Here is a 19,010-nt window from a genome sequence, read left to right as displayed (position 1 = left end):
ACACAGATACAAACATCCATTCCCGCCCTCATGCTCTCATATGCACTTACTCCACACTCAACCAATGTGGAGACAGACATAAAGAGACGCTGTACACACGATCACGCTCCCCAAGCGTACTCTACAAACCGGGTCTAGGTGCCCCCGCCCCTGGAGGGGGGAACTGCACCCAGACCCAGGTGGTGTTTCCCTTTTCCCTGCGGTGGGGGGAGGCAGACCGCCCCGACTCCGCAGCAGCAGGGAGGCTCCACACTCCAGACCGCAGTCGGACGGCCAACTCCTCCTCCTAGTCCTAGCCCCCCTGCTCCAGCAGGTCGCAGAGAACGGGGGTGAGAGAAGACTCCAAACCTCCCTCCACCCGCTCATTGTAGTGTTGATGCATGTGTGTTCTAAGGTGCATTTAAAACCCAGGAGGGCATGGAGCTACCTGCCAGAGAGCAGCAGGTAAGCGCATGGTCCCTCCTGCTAGCCCTCAATGTCTACGTGTATTTAAAATTGAGAGGTGGGCAACGATGCCAGGGGTGGGGTGTACACCCTGATGGTACTTTGGACTCCGTGTATCGTGCCCACCCCCAAGATCCTATATGTATGTGTAATGAGAGTGTGAGTAATGTGAATGTCTAAGTTGTGGGATAAAATTGAGGCAGAGGCAGCCAGAAGGGGACGGGGGGGGTAGCCTCCTCTGCACCCTGGTGACATACCCCTACTCCAAGGCCCTGCATGTGTGGGTGGTTGTGGTGGAGCGGGAAGAGGGAGGCAGCTGGAGATGGGGAGGGAAGGAAGGGAGGGGCAAGTGACCCCTCCCTGGGGCCAGCTCCCCCGCTGACCCCAGTAGGCACCCCCATACTCCGCGACCCGCCAGGGAAAGGGGGCCCAGGCCCCCGCAGTGGAATAGAACCCCCCCCCCCCCAAACTTACACACACAACATAGACATCACATGGGAATACAGGTCGGAGATCGGCAGCGTTACAGAAAAACACGGAAAAAGTACACGACAATGGGAAAGTAGAAGAGGAAAAAGAGACCTCTACTCGTGCTGGGCTCCTATAGAGGACAGCATGAGAACAGGAAACAAAAAAACTCCTCTGCACAGAGAGCACATAAATGTCCACAGTACAACATTATGGAACACATGACAAGCCACAGGGTTGGGTAGAGGGTGAGGACTAATCCGAAGGAAACACAGCAGTCATCCTGCCCTGCGCTATTATTCCAGCGTGGACCCAGACCCGCCGTGTTCTCCAGGAGAGGACAAGCATCGAAGGCATTTGGAAAGGGAATGAGTGAGTGCTTATTAGTGTTAGTGTATGTGTGTCCAGAGTTCAGCTGAGACAGTGTCCTCTGCCCTATCAGGCTAAGTAAACAGTCTGCCAGCCAACCCAGGTGGCCTTGCATGGAGTGGGAAGAACAGTCAACACACAGTCGTTATCAGGGTGTTTTTGTTCGGCTCCAGCCTTGAGCCCACAGCTGGCGCCGAGGAGGTAGCCGCATTATGATGTTGATTTTTCTTTTATGCGAAAAGCTCAGGAGAATTTCAAAGCTGTTCTTTAACACTCCAACACTGGTCTCTCAATCTCCCGTTGGAGAGCCTCCCCATGATGGTATCAAACTTCCGTTCCGTGGTGTTGTCATTCTTTTGCTCAGATAGCCGATTCTGAGAACTCACAACTGCAGTGTGAGTGAGCTGTTCTGCGATGTGATCCAACTTTTGCTAGAAGGTGTCATTTTGAGCACGCCTCTCCTTGATGTAACCCAATATACACTCGGAGGTGTTATTCTGAGTCTTCAGGGCAGCTGTAAGCGTCTCCAAGGTCTTAACCATGCTGCTTTCAATGAGCCCGTTCTAAGAAGTCGCTCCTAGCATATCTGCAATAGAGCGTTTTCAATGCGTACTAAAAACCGTCCTGGGACTCACCTGAGTAGCTCACTAAAAAGTTATGTGCACCCCTGGTTAGAGTCTGACAGCTGCTGGTAAGAATGACCTGCAGTAACGCTCCTTCCTACACTGTGGGTGTAAAAGTACTGCTGAACGAGCTGCTCAGTGCTTGTACCGTCTCATGCAGAGGTGGGAGGTGTTCTATTTGACAGAAAAGAAGGTGGGAACAAATCCAGTACATTACAGACCTCTAAGGAAACTGTGGATTTGAGAATATTTACCATTGCTACAAGAATGACAGAAATGGATAAAAAGTTGTTTTGTGCCTGAAGATGTTGTCATGGTTAGATCCCAATGTAAAAACCTCGAAGGTCTTGGGTATTCTGAAAAATCATAACAACCTTTGCAGATAAGAAAGGTCTGGTACGTGTAGTTCGTCTTCACACAAAAACAAACGTGATTGAAAAACCTGTAACGAAAATTACTTTTGTTATGTGAAGCTACAAACTGATGAACTAGGTTACTGGTAGAAGGATGTATGAATGAAACATGGTCTGCCCTCTTATGCATATTGTATGAATGTATCATGACTTATTATGGCTCCTTTAAGTTAAAAACCACTCCTGCATGTTTTAGTAATAAAATCTTTCATCAGTTTCATAAATTGTAACACTGCTCATTTTAAGTGTTTTTCATTTAGTGCAACAGCTGGATATTAACCTCATAATCAACATAAGCAGCTGTTTGTTTTCATTAGTGTGTTTTCACTATCTTGACAAAACAGAACATAAAAAACTTAATATAGCCATGAGATGTGATTTGAGAAGTATTTTGTATATTGTGTAGGAAAAGCTGCTCTGTACCGTAAACGCTGAGCATCAAAGTTCGTGTCCAGCCAGAGACGTCTACCTCAGATAAAACTGACATATTAGATATCAAATAACTGAAACTTTAATCCCAATGTAAAACAAAACAAGTGTGCGTATGGAGAGAAATAACAGAGTAACAGAGACTGATGAAACATTGCACAGACATACAGAATCCCATTTTTAAAATCAGTCACTCCTGTTAAAAGATGAGATATTATTAGAATACTTTCAAAAAGCTGAAAATGACCTTTACCTTGCAATAACACACCTTGGAAACTCCTATTGCAGCGGTCCCCAACCCCCGGGCCTCGGACCGGTACCGGTCCGTGAGTCGTTTGGTACCGGACTGCGAGAGTTGAGGCTCAGATCTGAAATGTATGGTTTTCAGGGTTTTTATCGGTTTTCAGCGTTATTTTGTTATCGTTTTTATCGTTTTTTCCTGGATCTTTTCACGTGTGTTATGAATAAATCTTCTTTTTTTCGGTACCGGTACTAGTTTTATTTTGTTGTATTTATCCGCGACACCTTAAAGGCCGGTCCGTGAAAATATTGTCAGGCATTAACCGGTCCGTGGCACAAAAAAAGTTGGGGACCTCTGTCCTATTGTGATTAAGTGCTATATATAAAAGGAAATACATTAATAAAAAATCATCTAAAATCAACTAATCAAACTCAGCCAGCACAATAAAATGCACTTAAATTGATCAAAAACTGAATTGATAAATTCTTATTTAGAGATCTCTTCAGTTCAGTGATGGTGGATTATAATCTCTTTTCAAATCATTCAAAAAAGAGAAAACTGTAGAACATGTTATATTACACTATGAGAAGGTAACTGATCCAAAACCTCAGTAACATAAAAATGAAACTGGATCTTATTGATTTACTGCAAAAGGGCTCAAGAAGTGAAAGTTATCAGGCCTTATTCCAGTTTTTAAAAGAGAAAATAGTTGCTGGTCGACGTTCACACTCCACACTCCACACCAGTTGGTGGCGGTAATTCACCATTTTGTTGTTTGACAACCACAAATACAATTTCTAAGGAGAAGAAGAAGAAGAAGAAGAAGGGGCGGAGCAAAGTGAGGACGCTCCACGAGAGGAGGCGTTTGCAGAGAGAGCTGCTTTTTCATTCAAAGAGAATAAAGTAATACCAACGTTTGGATCGATATCTGCATCGATCTGCCCACCCTTGTCTCCTGGATCGTAGCTGAGATCAGCGTGAACCACGTGGGTCTCTGCTCCCTGATATGTTTCCTGTGTTTGGAAAGAGTTGCAGCTTCATCGCGGAGTTTCTCTCGGTTTGTGGGCTCATCTAAAGGTAAGCACCGAGCTAACTTTACTGTGAGTTCAGTTCATGTTGAGTTTAGCTCCTGAATGAGGTCTTCTGCTGCTCTCCTCGGTGTCTGTTCACAGTTTATTGTGAACACGTTGAGAGAAGAGTGAGAGAGTGTTTGGAGAAAAACACCAACTAATCATTAGCTCAGCATGCTGGGAGACGTTGGAGCAGAAAAGTCTTTTCATTGTCCCTGCAGCTGTTTTTCTGCCTGCACCAAACCTCTACAGCCTCGTTTCTATTTGAAGTGATAACAGGAAATGGATGAGAGCGATCTGCTGCAGTATCAGGGTCACAATAAACTTTATTGTCCAGGATGTGGATGAACACATGAGAGGAAGTGAACTCCTACAAAGTCTCATTTTAATGAGTGTGGCTGCTGTAAAGTGATGCACAGGAAGATGTTAACAAAAACTAATGAAACAGAGATGAAAGTAAACAGTGTTCATATTTGAAAGCACAGAGAATAAAATATATTGTGGTGGTTAATGTGCAGCTCTTGGTGATTTGGAGAAATCATGTTTTTAATCATGTTGTGGATTGAATTTTTATTTTATTTTATCTACAGAAGTTTTTCCCACTTGTGATTGTTCAAATTGATTTGTTGGGTTGACTTGAATCATGTGAAGGTTTAAAGCTGCACTTCCCCCAAAAAGAATAAAGTATAATCAAGAAAAATGTAAAAATGTCTTCCTGTGTCAAACACAGCTGCAGTCAAAGCAGGAAGGAAAGCACTGAAACCACTGATCAAAGCTCATTAATCAAAGACTGCTGATCAATGGCAATGAGTACCATTCCCGCTGCAAGGGATCAGTGGTTGTTGATCAATGATCATGAGAATTTGCATATTAATGCTCAATAACTGACCTCCCAGCCCATTGTTCCTTCAGTGGTTCTAGTTTCAGTCATTATGCAAATGCACTGTTGAAGATTGAGGAAACCTGCAGTCGGCTGAGACTGAAGAATTCACTTGGATGAGTCACGAAATGTTTCTCCCACAAAAAGCTACGTCCAGATGAACAGAATCAAAGTTTGGGGAATGGTGGAGTTTGGAGAGCGGCACCATGGGGGCTGGAGAGACTTGTGAAGTGCTGATCAGGTGTGGGCCTCTGTTATTATGAATGGTGGGGGTGGTGGGTGGAACTGGGGGGCTGAAGGAGTTGAAAGTGTGGGGTGGGGGAGTAACAGGTCTGTCCCTGTTTGTGGAAACCACAGGAGGAGCTGTTCAGGCTGTTGCTGGGTGTGAATTGTTGATGGAGTCTTTAAACTTGTAGTTGCTGTTTTCCAGACTGAAGCAGAGTCGTTAGCTGAAAACTGGTTTTAGAGGTTCATTCAGGACACCTTCTCAGGCTCTTACAGCCTTACCTGTATCATAACAAAGTGTATAAACCCCAATCCACCTTTAACATGGTCCTTCTCCCAAACCTTCAAATAGGACTTTCTGGCCCTGTCATAGTAAAGGGCTGCTTAGAATATTAGAGCCAATGTCACAAAGTTCCTCCTGAAGTATAAGTGAGTGAGAGAGTTTCCTCACTTTGCAGCACAACACGTCTCACAAGATTTCTACAAGCAATCAGAGTGAAATTTGTACTTTGTGTTGTCAGATGAACATATGAGACACTTTGACTCTTCAGTGCAGTGTGGAGCCTAACAAAGATCTGTTTTGTGTCCCAGCTGATCAGCAGGAGGAGAAGAGTCTGACGGAGCAGCAGAGGAACATTTTCAGCCATCTGGACTCAGCTGAGTCACTACAGAGGAAACAATGAGCTCAACACAGGAGGTGAGGAAAATATCACAGTTTCACCAAATAATCAGTCACGTCTAAAACTCTCATCCTCCCAACCTGTTATATCACTGTGTTGTATATTATTGTGTATTTTTAAATTATGTTTACAAACACAAAGAAATCACAATCAATTATCCTTCTTTAATATTAGTAGTATTATTATCAATTCAATTCTCAATACAATGTTATTTATACAGTGCCAAATCACAACAATAGTTGCCTGAACGTGGTTTATATTGTAGGCAGACCCTACAATAATACATACAGAGGGGGGGGGGGGGGGGGGAATCCAACAATCATATGACCTCCTATGAGCAAGCACTTTGGCGACAGTGGGAAGGAAAAACTCCCTTTTAACAGGAAGGAACCTCCAGCAGAACCAGGCTCACTGAGCCTTCTTTTCTCAATTAACAGTGAAAAAGTACAGGCTCTGGAATGTAATCAGAGTAAGAAAGTAAAAGTAGCTCCTTGAAGAACTTTTTAACCACATGTTTTTATCCAAAGTTAACTGAACCTTGTGCTTTATTAATGTAATAATAAAATAAGATTAGTAAATGAAGTACAAACTATTTATTTTTAATAAAGGTTCTCTGTTTGAATCAGTTAAGTAGAAAATGAAGGAAAATAAAACACGTGTGTATTTTCTGTTGCCTACACTGTAGAGGGTGACTTTGCCTCTAAACAGGAACATGAGCAGGGAAGAGGTTAAAGTGGGATTGAGCAGGTGGGAACCCTAAAATCAGCTGTAGTGGCTCAGCGTGGGGAAAAGAATCACAGCTCACAATAATTTCTGTTGAGAGCTCCAGTAGATTTTCTTAAAGTACAGGCTGTGATCAGCTGACCTGCTGCTCTCTGTGGATGTACACAACTGAATTCAACCAGATGTCAGCAGATGTTTCATGAGCTGTCCTGGCTGATTTCCATCCTCTACACTGACAGTACACTGTCTTTATATTAGACACTATACTGTTGGTATGAAGGTGGAACTCAGTGAATGAATGTCAGCATCATGAGCTTCAGTTTAAATGAATCTCTGCTACACTTGATGTAATCTAACTGTGACATGAGCACCACAGTCACTGTGCACCAGTCACACACTGTCCTTTACTTTAAATCCATCACAGTTCAGCAAACGTATGGAACGCCAGGACTGCCATAATGAATTAATTAAACACACCATTAAATAATTAATTAAATGTGGCAATAATTAATTAAAATTGGAATTAATTAATTAAATAAATAGTTATGACACATGTAATTAATTAATTATTGACACATTTAATTAATTATTGACACATTTAATTAATTGTTTAATGATATATTTATTTATTTCATTTTGGCAGTCCTGACGCCTGGCTCTCATCATGAAATAATTTTATCTGTCAGCCTCACCCATCAAACTCAGGGGGCGGGGTTAACGCTGATCGAGTCAAAACCATTGCTTTGGCCTGGTGGCCATTGTTTCTAGCACACAACAACCGGCATGTGGAAGCTAACAGAACTGAACTTTGAAAAACCCTGTGTGTGTTACCAAATACCGTTTTAATATTTTTTTTAGCTGAGAATGTAGTGGTTTAATCTTCATGTGTCTGGTCGGTTTGTCAAGATACAGCCTCTTTGCAAAAGTGCTTCGATGATTTCGGAGATGTCTGCACAGTCTCACGGCAAAGCGTGGGATAGACCCGCTTGCCTCGCAAGCAATCCCACCGACAAAGCGCAGGCCCCGGTACACAGCTGTAGTAACCCCCGCTGACTTCTTTTACTGAGGTTATATTTATCGGTGTTTTATTTCCTGATGTTCTTATGTGTCCTACGTGTTTCACTCGCCAATTCTGAATTATAACTAACATTAAAAACATGTTTAAGGAGGAGAGAGAGCAAATAAATCTGTTTAACATCTGATCTTTGGGTTTTTGTTCAGTAATCAGCGTGACCTGTGTATAAACACATAAAAGAGATAACGTTGGTGTTTCTGTCATGTAGTAACTGCTGGCTTTAACTGTACAAAGGTTGTTTGACACTATGAAACACATACAGACTTCATGATGTTCGGCTAATATTTTTATTGTGAATATTAATCATGCTGACCTCGCTCTGTACACCACGCAGCGAGGTCAGCATATCCACGATATCCTCAGCTCCATGAGTTAACACAAAGTTTCCCAGCTGACTATCTAACTCCCAACTATTCCAGAGACGTGAAAATATACAGCATAAAGAAAAGTGTAAGAGACTCAGCAGCAGATTAGAATAACAGTTATACATTTAATAAATCACCAAATGAATCCAAGAAACGAGCAAACCTGTTCCGACAATTTGAATTTGTATTCCCTCAGCTGCAGACTCGCTGCTGTTTAAATGTTTGAAAAGGAAGATTAGATATAAAAAACGTCAAACATAGACTCAGTCTGCCTTCACATTTGATATGAGGCCAGCACGTATAGTGGCCTCAGCAGGCTATTACTGAAATACACGTGCTATATCATAAACTATGATATAAACAGGGAGGTCCTATTAACATGTTTAGTTTTAAAGGACACCTTCCTGCCTTTAGTCTCATTCATGAGCAGTATTAGTTTTCTTCTAACATCCAGAAGTCTGCACGATGTGTTTCATAGTTTGTAACAAGCCTTTGACAGGTAAACATAACATGACCGAAAAAGCAAAAAAAAAGCAAAAAAAAAAGAGAGAGAGAGTTGACATAAGAAGAGAAAATTCTCTCAATTATGGAGACAGACAAATGGTTCATTTATGTTTGATGTGTGTTTATTCCTCCCTAAATATCGTCGCTGAAGTTTGCCATGCACGTCAGATTTTCCTGCGCATTTTTATACGTCTGCCAACAGAGAGAGAAAAAAAATCACATTCTAACAGACAGCTGGTGCTTAGAATACAGTTGAATAACTATTAACCCTTGGTAGCACCTAAAAAACGTACCCCTTATGAGGTCCTAGAGCCAAAAATCGACCACGCCATAAAAAGTGCTATAAAAAGATTATACATTAATATTTTATTCCACTTTAAATTAGCCAATCTTTCAGACCTACTTCTCCTTGAAATATTCATGTCAAGTTTTAATTACATTTCGCGGATTTTAACCCTTTATATCCCGGTTTTGTCACATGAGCGCACGGCCGTTTTTGGCGAAAAAAATGAAAAAATGAAATATTTTCCATAAAATACATTTGAAAGTTATATTTTATTGTACTTTTAATTAGGCCTTTGGGTGGACCAAAGATTGATACCAACAGTCATTTCGATCGCCTTTTATTTTTTTTGCAGGAGCGCATTTCATAAAATGCACACACTATCGGTCCCAATCGACCACGCCCAAAAAAGTGCTATAAAAAATTTATATATTAATATTTTATTCCACTTTAAATTAGCCAATCTTTTAGACCTACTTCTCCTTGAAATATTCATGTCAAGTTTTAATTACATTTCGCGGATTTTAACCCTTTATATCCCGGTTTCGTCACATGAGCGCACTGCTTTTTTGCCCCAAAAAACATAAAACTTGAATATTTTCCAAAAAAAACATTTGAGGTAATATTCAATTGTTATTATAATTAGGCCTTTAGATGGACTAAAGATCAGCACCAAAATTAATTTCGATCAACTTACAATTTTCTTTTCCGAAGCGAATTATGTCCTCCAGGCGGTCCCTCGTCGTTGTCTAACCCGGGATCCATGCCTCCTCCCGGGTAACGTGCAGACAATTGCTCCGGTCATGTTTCGTCGGACGCCTTTCACCAGCACACACGTCGATACCACGTGACAACAAATACGTCATTTCCGGTTGAGTCAAAAAAAAAAATTCCCGCTTGAGTGACCCTGGGACTGAGACATCGCTCCAGACGATCGGCGGGGGAATCCTGTTTTCCAAGCCGCGATCGAATCCTGATTTCCGGGTAGTGTTTTACGGCGGCTCGCTGATTTCGAGCAAGCGTCAAATGTGAAGCAAGGGAGCCACCCGGTGGCCAAATAAAAAAATTACAATTCTAAGGCCTTGAGTCCAGAATGAAAACGAAACCTAAGCCATCACACAGATATTAACGGTAATAATTGTGCAGTGAAAAATAGCGTTTATAAAGGGTTTCAATGGGGCGATTTATGGCTCTAGGACCTCATGTGGATGGCGGTTTTTAGCTTAGCCACCTTAAGCTAATCGAATAAACGGAGACGGCAATTCTAAAGAAAAATGAAAAAAAAAAAGGGTTGGAAGGTTTGGCTATATTCTATTCAACACAGTGAAAATGGCCTAATATTAAAAAACGCTGTGGATGATAAATGGCCGTAGGTACTACAGAGGGTTAAAAAACAGATGATATTTAGATGATAGTTCAGTCTAACACATGTGCCAGTGAACCATTAAACGTCTGTGAAACTATGCAGTTATGAAACGTAACTTTAACCTCAGCCAAACCGATTTGCTCAGTTGTAAATAAAACAGCGAAGTAAACGTGACCCGACAGACAGAACCTGAGTGAATGAAGTCCAGCGTTTAACCACTGAGAGCTAAAACTCAGCTGAGGTTTCAAAGCTGTGTGCCGGTGATTGGACATCAGCCGCTGATGAAGCTGTTCGCCTATAAAGTGCTCTGTAAGGAAACAAGCTCCAGCAGCTCTGCGCTCGGGGAAAACACTATATTTACTTATCTTGTGCAGAAAAATGCGCTGACATTGCTTTATATCGAGCACCGGCTGCCCAGTTAAACTGTGACTATCACCAGGTAACGTAGGCGTGTTTCTTGAATTAGCAGCAGGTGTTAAACAGCTGACAGATGAGGAGGAGGATGCATGCAGGTAAACTGAGGGTCTGTTGAGCTGATCGCTGGTTTCGTGAGAAAAATGTCAGCTCGTTCTTTATGTTACAGAAGCACAGAGACACAAGACCAGGCGGAAAGAGACGATCGTTCGTTGAAAATGAGAATCTGCGAATGCAACATGTGGAACACGGAGAGTGGAATATGTAAACAAACCGGTTAATGTACCCCCTCGGTGCACTCTGCATGCTAACTGTTAGCAGAGCTAGTGAAATCTCTGAAAACATCTGAGCACTTTTGCAAACATGTTCTATGTTGACAACCTGACCAGACATACGGCGCGACATTCGCGGCTAAAACACTGTTAAAAGTGTAGCTGGTGACAGAAAAACGGGGTATTTTAAAACTACACCACCACCATTGCTGCTTGTGATTTGATCTGCATTCTGGGATACCTGGCTGCCCCAAGTCTACACAAGCAATCGATTATCTATGTGATGGCCAAACCCATGCCCACACTCTAAAGTCGGTAACTTTTGTATTTTCATTCTTCATTTGAACATAGTAATACATTTTAGTTTCCAATAACTTTATTGATTGGTTTGGATACATTTGTTCTATTTGTAAGCGCGCACATTTAGTTTACTTATGTATTCATACTACTTCATTTCTTTGCTTTCTGACTAACCTTTGTCTTTTTATTTCTTACCTGCCATCATCCCTGGGAGTTGCCGGACAAAAGATGGTAGCCAGGGTTTGAATCCATTAAATACAAAGGAAGATAATTGGACCACACCACCACTTCCTGCTGAAGGGGGGAATGTGTGTTTTCTTTACTTTAAAAACAAAGTATTTGTATTTAATTAAATATTTGAGTTTAGGGTTTAATGGGGTTTTTTGATTTTCTTCTTTAGTGTTTAGTTTATTAACAAACTAGATTGTACTGCATCGTTTGTGATTTATGATTGTGTTTTGTTTGTTACCCCTCATGTGTCACAATGGTCTGATCAGCCATTATATATACCCTTGTATGTCATTTCATGTTTAGGTCAATTATGTACGTTTGGGCAGTCATTTGGTTTGTTAAGGTTGCAGTCGTTGCATGAGTTCAGTTTTGTTTCTTTGACCTCTTTTATGAGCTCAACATTTATTAGTCTTGTAAATATAATTTTTGGGGGTTAAATAAATGGAAACTATATTTTTCTAATAATTCCTGGGCTCCTCCTGTTCTTCAACGCGGTCCATCACAATCTAGGATCGACCTGTTTTGACTTACTTTGCACGGCAACCAATCAAATGTTAGAGAAGCTGCATGGGCAGCGTTAACCCCGCCCCCTGAGTTTGATGGGTGAGGCTGACAGATAAAATTATTTCATGATGAGAGCCAGGCGCCAGGACTGCCAAAATGAAATAAATAAATATATCATTAAATAATTAATTAAATGTGTCAATAATTAATTAATTACATGTGTCATAACTATTTATTTAATTAATTAATTCCAATTTTAATTAATTATTGCCACATTTAATTAATTATTTAATGGTGTATTTAATTAATTCATTATGGCAGTCCTGGCGTTCCATACAAACGAACCTGTTTATCCTGCACTAACCTGCAGAGGATCTTCATGCAGTCTTTAAATAACACAGTTAATCTGCCTCAGATTGTTTTGCAGCATCTTTCACTATCTGAAAAAACACAATGTCACACGTACAGACCCAATATCTGATTTCAACACATGAGGACTTACATGTAAGCTTTAATCTCCAGTTGATCAAATCCCACTGAGCAGTCCTTCCCTTTAAATCTAACCTCTCTTCTTCCTCTCCTGTCCTGTGTGTCTTATCTTTCTCCATCTGAGTGAAGTTAGCTCTCTTTCTTTTCTCTCCCTGTGATGTACAGCAGCTGGACCTTTAGCCAGCAACACACTGTGAGACAAACTGCACACGAACAGTTTGTGTGTTTGCTGATGTTTGTTGATAGAAACGCTGCATTTGAAATTACCTGTTTGTTCAGGTGCTGTGCAAAAAAGAAAGAAGAACAACGTCTCACTTTAACTCCTGACTATGACTCACAGTTTTGCCTCTTTCATCTCTTTTTATGTTTCAAACCCTGGTGATTAGTACACGATCAGGATTGTCTTTCATGTGTTACTGTTTAGGTTCATATTGGTTTGATGTTTGATGCCTGCAGTGATGAAATAACTCTCCTTAAATTCCTCAGACCAAAAGTAACTCATCTGTTTTTTAAATGTAAGGAGTAAAAGTAAAAACCCTCAGGTTACAAACAGATATTTTACTTCATTAATCCAAAATAGTAACTGTTACATTGAGTTTATTATCATTGAAGAAATTAGAAATTTATGGAAATATATAAAAGGAAACATAAAGAATAAATGAATCCACAGTAACCCTGTGATGAATATGATTAAACATTTTAATTGTTTGACAGCACTCATATATATTATATATTAATGTATACTTACATATTAGTAAATAGGCTTTTTAAAAAGTTGTATTTCACAGGAGAGAACCTGTGTTAAAAGATTGACGCAAATATTCTTTATTTATTTCATTATATTGCATGAATGTCTGTTACATGCTTAACTATAAAGTTCAAAAAGTGTAATTGCATTCTGGCATATTGATCAATGATTGCAATTAAATACAGAAAATTGAGTGATTTATTAGATTATCTATTAGGTTATTATTTTTAATCTATTGACAGCACTACTTGTATCAATAAAAGAGCTGCAGCTTTCACTGACAGCACATCATGTGGTACTTTAACCTTTGTACTGTTTTCATCAATTAATTTTGCAGTTAACATGTGAACATGTTGGATGATCTGTCTGCTGTCACTGGGTGGTGCTGAGGTCTGAATCTGAGGGCAGCTCCTGGAATCACAAAGACAACAGAACCATCACAAACTGAAAAATAAAGTTTATCCCTCAAATCTGAAATAAAGCTGATCCTCTCTGTCCTCACACACTCGGGATCTGAAGTTCTTCTCTTACATATTTTCCTTTCTACAGCTCTGCTGACAGCTGACATATGAGCTGTTTATTAGATAAGGACAAAGCCTTATATACTAACAGATTTTGCAATATGTTTACCTTTGAGTTGTAGGTGCTATGTAAATTGATAAAAATGAGATGGAGCAGGTTTCAGTCCTTGTTCAGTCTGCAGCTGCATTGTGGTCACCAACATACGCAGGCATTATAACTGGTGTTTCAGCGGTTGCCTGGGTATTGGACAAGAAATATTAAAGCTTCAAATTATTTCTCTCAGAGCATGTAAGCTGTACAGAGTAATGTCCATGTAACTGAACAATAACTTATTAAGAATCATCCAGACTGTTTCTTTTAACCAGAATATTTGAAACAAACTTTATTTTAACGTAAGCTACCAAACAGCTGTAGCTGGTTTCATGCATAAATATTGGGCTTTACTATTTTAATCTATAGTTAATGATTGAAAAGTTATCTGAGCAGATTTCTTTATTTTTTGTCTGACCCCACTCCCGTCTGCTAACATAGAGGAGGCGGGGCTTATGATCTAGCCAGACACTAGTGAGCGATAGAGACAACGTTTTCTACAGTCATTGGTTTGAACAGTCATGAATTATTTTTAACAGCAGGTTGGATGTAATGTGTTAGAACTACCAGCAGGTGGGGATAAGAGACCTTTAAGGTGTTTGGTGCCACACTCCACCTTCAGGTTTAAAACTAGTGTTAATGGAGGAAGTTTGAAGGTTGAGTTTGTTCCACGACTGCATTTCACTCACTGCCTCTGTTTGTATCTCTGTCATTGCAGGACCAACATGGAGCGAGAAGTCAGCGCTCTCAGGAGGCCGACAAACCTCACAGAAGAAAGAGAGAGAAAAAACACACCTGTGACAAGTGTGGGAAGGAGTTTGCTAGGAAGTCTACACTAAAACAGCATCAGGTCATCCACACTGGAGAGAGACCGTTCAGCTGTGACTTGTGTGGAAAGTCTTTTTCCTGGAAGCGTTCCCTAAAACAACACCAACTCATCCACAGTGGAGTTAAAGCACACAGCTGTGATCAGTGTGGCAGAGCTTTTACTCACAGTAGCAGCTTACAGAAGCATCTAGTTACCCACTCTGGAATTAAGGCATACAGCTGTGACATCTGTGGCAAAACTTTCAGCCAGATACGGAATCGAAATAGACACGTACGCATTCACACCGGACATGATGTGTACAGCTGTGAACAGTGTGGCAAACCGTTTATAACACATACAAAGTTACAACAACACATGTTTACCCACACTGAGGAGAGACCTTATAAATGTGACCTGTGTGAGAAGACTTTTAAATCTCCACATGACCTGAGACGACACCAACAGATCCACACCAGAAAGAGACTCTACAAGTGCAGTTACTGTGAGGTATGTATTTATATTGTTATCTTGTCATTTTAGCCTGACTGTTTGGAACAACTCTGCTCATTAAACTGTGTTAGCATGTTAGCAATTCTACTGCATGGAAAAGCAGCTCTGAGTGATTATTCAGATTTTCATTTCAGTTATGATTTTAGTATTACTGTAGTATTATGGTGGTAGTATTGTAGTTATTGCAGCCCAGTAAACTGTTAACTGAAACAGTAAAATGTAGTTGGACGTCTGCAGAAATGCTCTTTATTTCAGGCGACGTTCAGGATAAAAATGTTGAAGGACTGACTTACACTGTCTTTGTGTCTTTGTTTAGAAGCAGAGCGACACAGATGGATCCAGTTCTCAACCCTGTCATCAATGTGGGAAAGGGTTTCATTGTGACCTTTGTGGAAAAACTTTCAGTCAACGATGCGCCCTAAAAAGACATCAACGTAGACACACTGGAGAAGAACTGAAAAACTGCAAAGAATGTGGGAGAAGCTTCCCTACATCACATCACTTAAAAGAACATGAACTGATTCACAGTGGGGTTAAAAAGCACCTCTGTGATCAGTGTGGGTCATCTTTCATTACTGCAGGTCAGCTTAAAAAACACAAACGTGTCCACACAGGAGAGAAACCATACAAGTGCAGACACTGTGACAAAAGCTTCACACATTCAGGTAATCGTAACATTCATGAACGTACACACATGGAAGGAAACTACAGCTGTGACCAGTGTGACAAGAGCTTCAGGAATCTCAGTTCATACTCCGAACACAAACGATCCCACGTTACTAATAAACTGTTTCACTGTTACCAATGTGCCAAAACATTCAATTCATTATCTGCTCTGTGCAAACATCAACGTGATCACTCAGGGCTGAAATCACTCCCATCACAGGATCACAGTAACTCTGAAGAGACAGAAAGATCCTTTTCTAGTTTGAGGGTCAAACTTAAAATCCTTGAGATCGGGCTCCACAGAGTTCAGATGTAAAAATCTGATGAGACAGCTGTGAACAAAAATGTTCCTCTAGTAACATTTTAACCCTCAGGGGTCACCGGCATGTCAAAATCACATGACCAATTTAAAAGCAACAAGATGCAGTAACCCAGAGTCTCCATTTCAACTGGAGTCGAAAGTGTGGACTTCAAACTATGTACCAGTTTTTAAATTGTGTTGACAGGCCATGTAAAACCAGATTTATGTTTAAAAAAAAAATACACGCAATTTAAAAAAAAAAAAAAGAAATAAAACAGCATTGTATTTAGAGCACGAAGAAAGGGTATAAGCGGCATGTTCTAAGGAAGGCACTAGCAAACACTCTCCGCTTGCAGGCAAAGAAATGAATAAATAAAAAGAACACCCCTTCCCTATTTGTGTTAAAGTGAACCACGTCAATCAATAAAAAACTATATGGCAACATGTGGCATTTGGTTGTTTAGGAAGATGGGGAAGTTGTAGGAGTGACGCCAGCAGTCACTGTCAGAAGAATGAGGCAACTGCTGAATGCAAAAAAGCCATCAATGACAGTGTTGTGGACTTTTTATGACATATTAGAGCTGGGCGATATAAGATTTTTTTCATATCACGATATGTTTTTTTCATTTCAGGCGATAACGATATCTATCACGATATAAGCCAAATAACTAATTTGTAAGATTTAAATGTGCCGTTGCTCACAAGTAAAATGTGAAATAATCAGCAGCTTGTTTTTATTTAAATATTTATTTCCCATAATAAGTTCAACAGGGTAGATGTACTTAAGGAACATGAGACGTTTTCAGATAAATAAAGGCAAATATTGCAAACTACACAAAAGGCAGCCGCTAAAGAGTTTAAGTTTCAAAATAGAACAAACGAAACAGACTACTAAATTGTCAATTCCACTTAGAAACAAAATATTAATTCTAAAAATAAATCTTAGTTTGTTTTACAGAAGAACAGACTAAACTGACTAACTTTTGTCAATATCAAATAAACTGAGAACTAAAAGGAAATTCTCAATCTGTCCTTGTTGTATAGCTTAGCTTTTCAAACAGTTTTAACAGTTACTTTAGTCTGACAAAAGCCGAATGACGAATTAGCGCTTCCAGTCAGAGACTGAGGCTACGTCCACACGTACACGGGTATTTTTGAAAACGGAGATTTTCCGTTTTCGTTTTAAAAAATAATCCCGTCCACACATAAAGGGAGAAATGAAGGAAAACGCTGCTATGAACATGCCAAAGCAACAGTGCAAAAATATTCCTAACCGTGCAGAAATGTTGGCCAATCAGAAGTCTAGAAGCCTCGGTGGGAAAAAGTAAACAAAGCTGGGTCATAGAAGCAGAACCAAGTCGTATGTGTGGACGGACAGTAACTGTGTGTATATGTAAGCATTTAAACACTGCAGAGAGTAGAATTAACAGTAACAGTATTGTAGAAATTCACAATAACGTGGCGCACAGTGTGACGTCAAAAAATGCGCACACCTTTCACGCTGCGTTTTCTCCGTTTTTCTAGTCCAACACGTAAATGCAAAAACGGAGTTTTTAAAAATCTTCGTTTTCAGTGACCAAAAACGCCGTTTACGTGTGGACGAAAGGTGCAAACGCATAGAAAAATCTGCGTTTTCAAAAATACCCGGGTACGTGTGGACGTAGTGCATGCACCAGTTTATTGTATTTCCAGACTTGCTTTCGGCACAATTTACAGTGCGCGCTACTCTGTTTTTTGTCAGACTTGAAATAGCCGAAATACCTTCACACTACGGAACTTCTATGGCTCTTCCGTTCGACAATCTCTCCGGCATTGGAACCATCATCGGTTTTCTCTTCGGTCACACTCGGTTGATTTTTGTAGTCGGCACACTCATTTCCTCCATTACCCGGGCGGTACGGTGGCTGGCTGCTTCCCAAACAAATACACATGTGCGGCTTGGCACTTGTGCTGTACGTAACAAGTCACGTGACGTGACGCTGCGGCTGTGATTGGTTCGGCTCTGCGCTACTTAATTTGGATTGGCTGTTTGTTTTTTGTTTTTTTTGTTTTTTTTTTAAGAGGACAAGAGCGGCGAGGTCTATCGCGATAGTTTAATTTTTCTATCGAGAAAAAGTTATATCGCGATACATATCGTTATCGTTCTATCGCCCAGCTCTATCATATCACATTAGTTATAGTAATATCACTTTCTCACTTTACCATAGTAAGAGCACTCCTGTCACTAGTTTACATGCATGTGGAAAGTTAACACAGTGAGGCCAACGTAATGGGAGACATTAAACAGATAGAGAGACTCCTTCTGCTTATCAGGGATGTAAATTCTTAGGTGAAGGCTAAGCAGAAAACAAGGTCATAATTCTCTCTGTGAGGAGGAGGTATAGCCCCCCCCCCCCCCCCCCCCCCCGTGAGAGGGGCCAACATGTAAGAGTTTGTGGAATGTTCTTTGTCTGTGTCTCTGTATATAAGATGTAAGGACGGTGGCCACAATTCAGAGGTGGTCCTGATGTTTCACTGGGATGCTCTCTCCACATTGCAATGTGTTTATTAAACCCACTTCAAATCAAGCTCACTGGGTGTGTTGAAGGTTATTGTTAAATTTTCCACAACAAACAATTCAGGGAACTGACATGTACATCCTCTACCTAATCACCCAAAACCTCGGCTGATTGTGACCCACACCCGTTTTCACACCTTGGCTCATGTGATTAGGTAGAGGATCATCAGGGGGTCCTTTTGACACTCTTTGGGATGCTGTGCAAGACATAAAGCTAAAATACAAAGGTTTGGACACCGTTTTGCATGTTTCCCTACTGTAGGGGTCTCTGCAAGCATACAGAGCTCTGAGAGGGTACAAGTTGACAACTTTGGAATTCTACTAGAAACAGTCGATCATATTTGTTGTCAAAGCTGAATTCAGGGCAAACTACGCTAAATTAGCGTTTTTAGCTAACAGCTACAATAAGCATAAAAGTTACCTTACGGCTATCATTTGTT

General features: G+C 40.6%; 2 protein-coding genes across 4 annotated transcripts in view; both read left to right on the top strand.

Moving 5' to 3' along the window:
• The window catches only part of LOC143420370 (uncharacterized), a 55,789-nt gene that overhangs the window by 17,202 nt on the left and 19,577 nt on the right, over positions 1-19,010 (top strand). The gene's annotated exons all lie outside the window — the stretch shown is intronic.
• On the top strand, positions 3,832-17,252 carry LOC143420371 (uncharacterized). 2 transcript variants are annotated; one of them, XM_076888413.1, is made up of 4 exons: positions 3,832-4,064; positions 5,754-5,859; positions 14,447-15,043; positions 15,363-17,252. In XM_076888413.1, exons 2-4 carry the CDS (start codon positions 5,842-5,844, stop codon positions 16,026-16,028), a joined length of 1,281 nt encoding a protein of 426 aa, XP_076744528.1. In that variant the 5' UTR covers positions 3,832-4,064; positions 5,754-5,841; the 3' UTR covers positions 16,029-17,252. The 2 variants fall into 2 exon arrangements, with proteins under 2 accessions (XP_076744528.1, XP_076744526.1); XM_076888411.1 differs by lacking the exon at positions 3,832-4,064 and having other exon boundaries at positions 4,780-5,859.

Source organism: Maylandia zebra, linkage group LG9, assembly GCF_041146795.1.
Source record: "Maylandia zebra isolate NMK-2024a linkage group LG9, Mzebra_GT3a, whole genome shotgun sequence".
NCBI classification, from domain to species: Eukaryota; Metazoa; Chordata; class Actinopteri; order Cichliformes; family Cichlidae; genus Maylandia; species Maylandia zebra.
The sequence above is the reverse complement of the archived record's forward strand: the minus strand, read 5'-3'. Positions and strand labels throughout refer to the sequence as shown.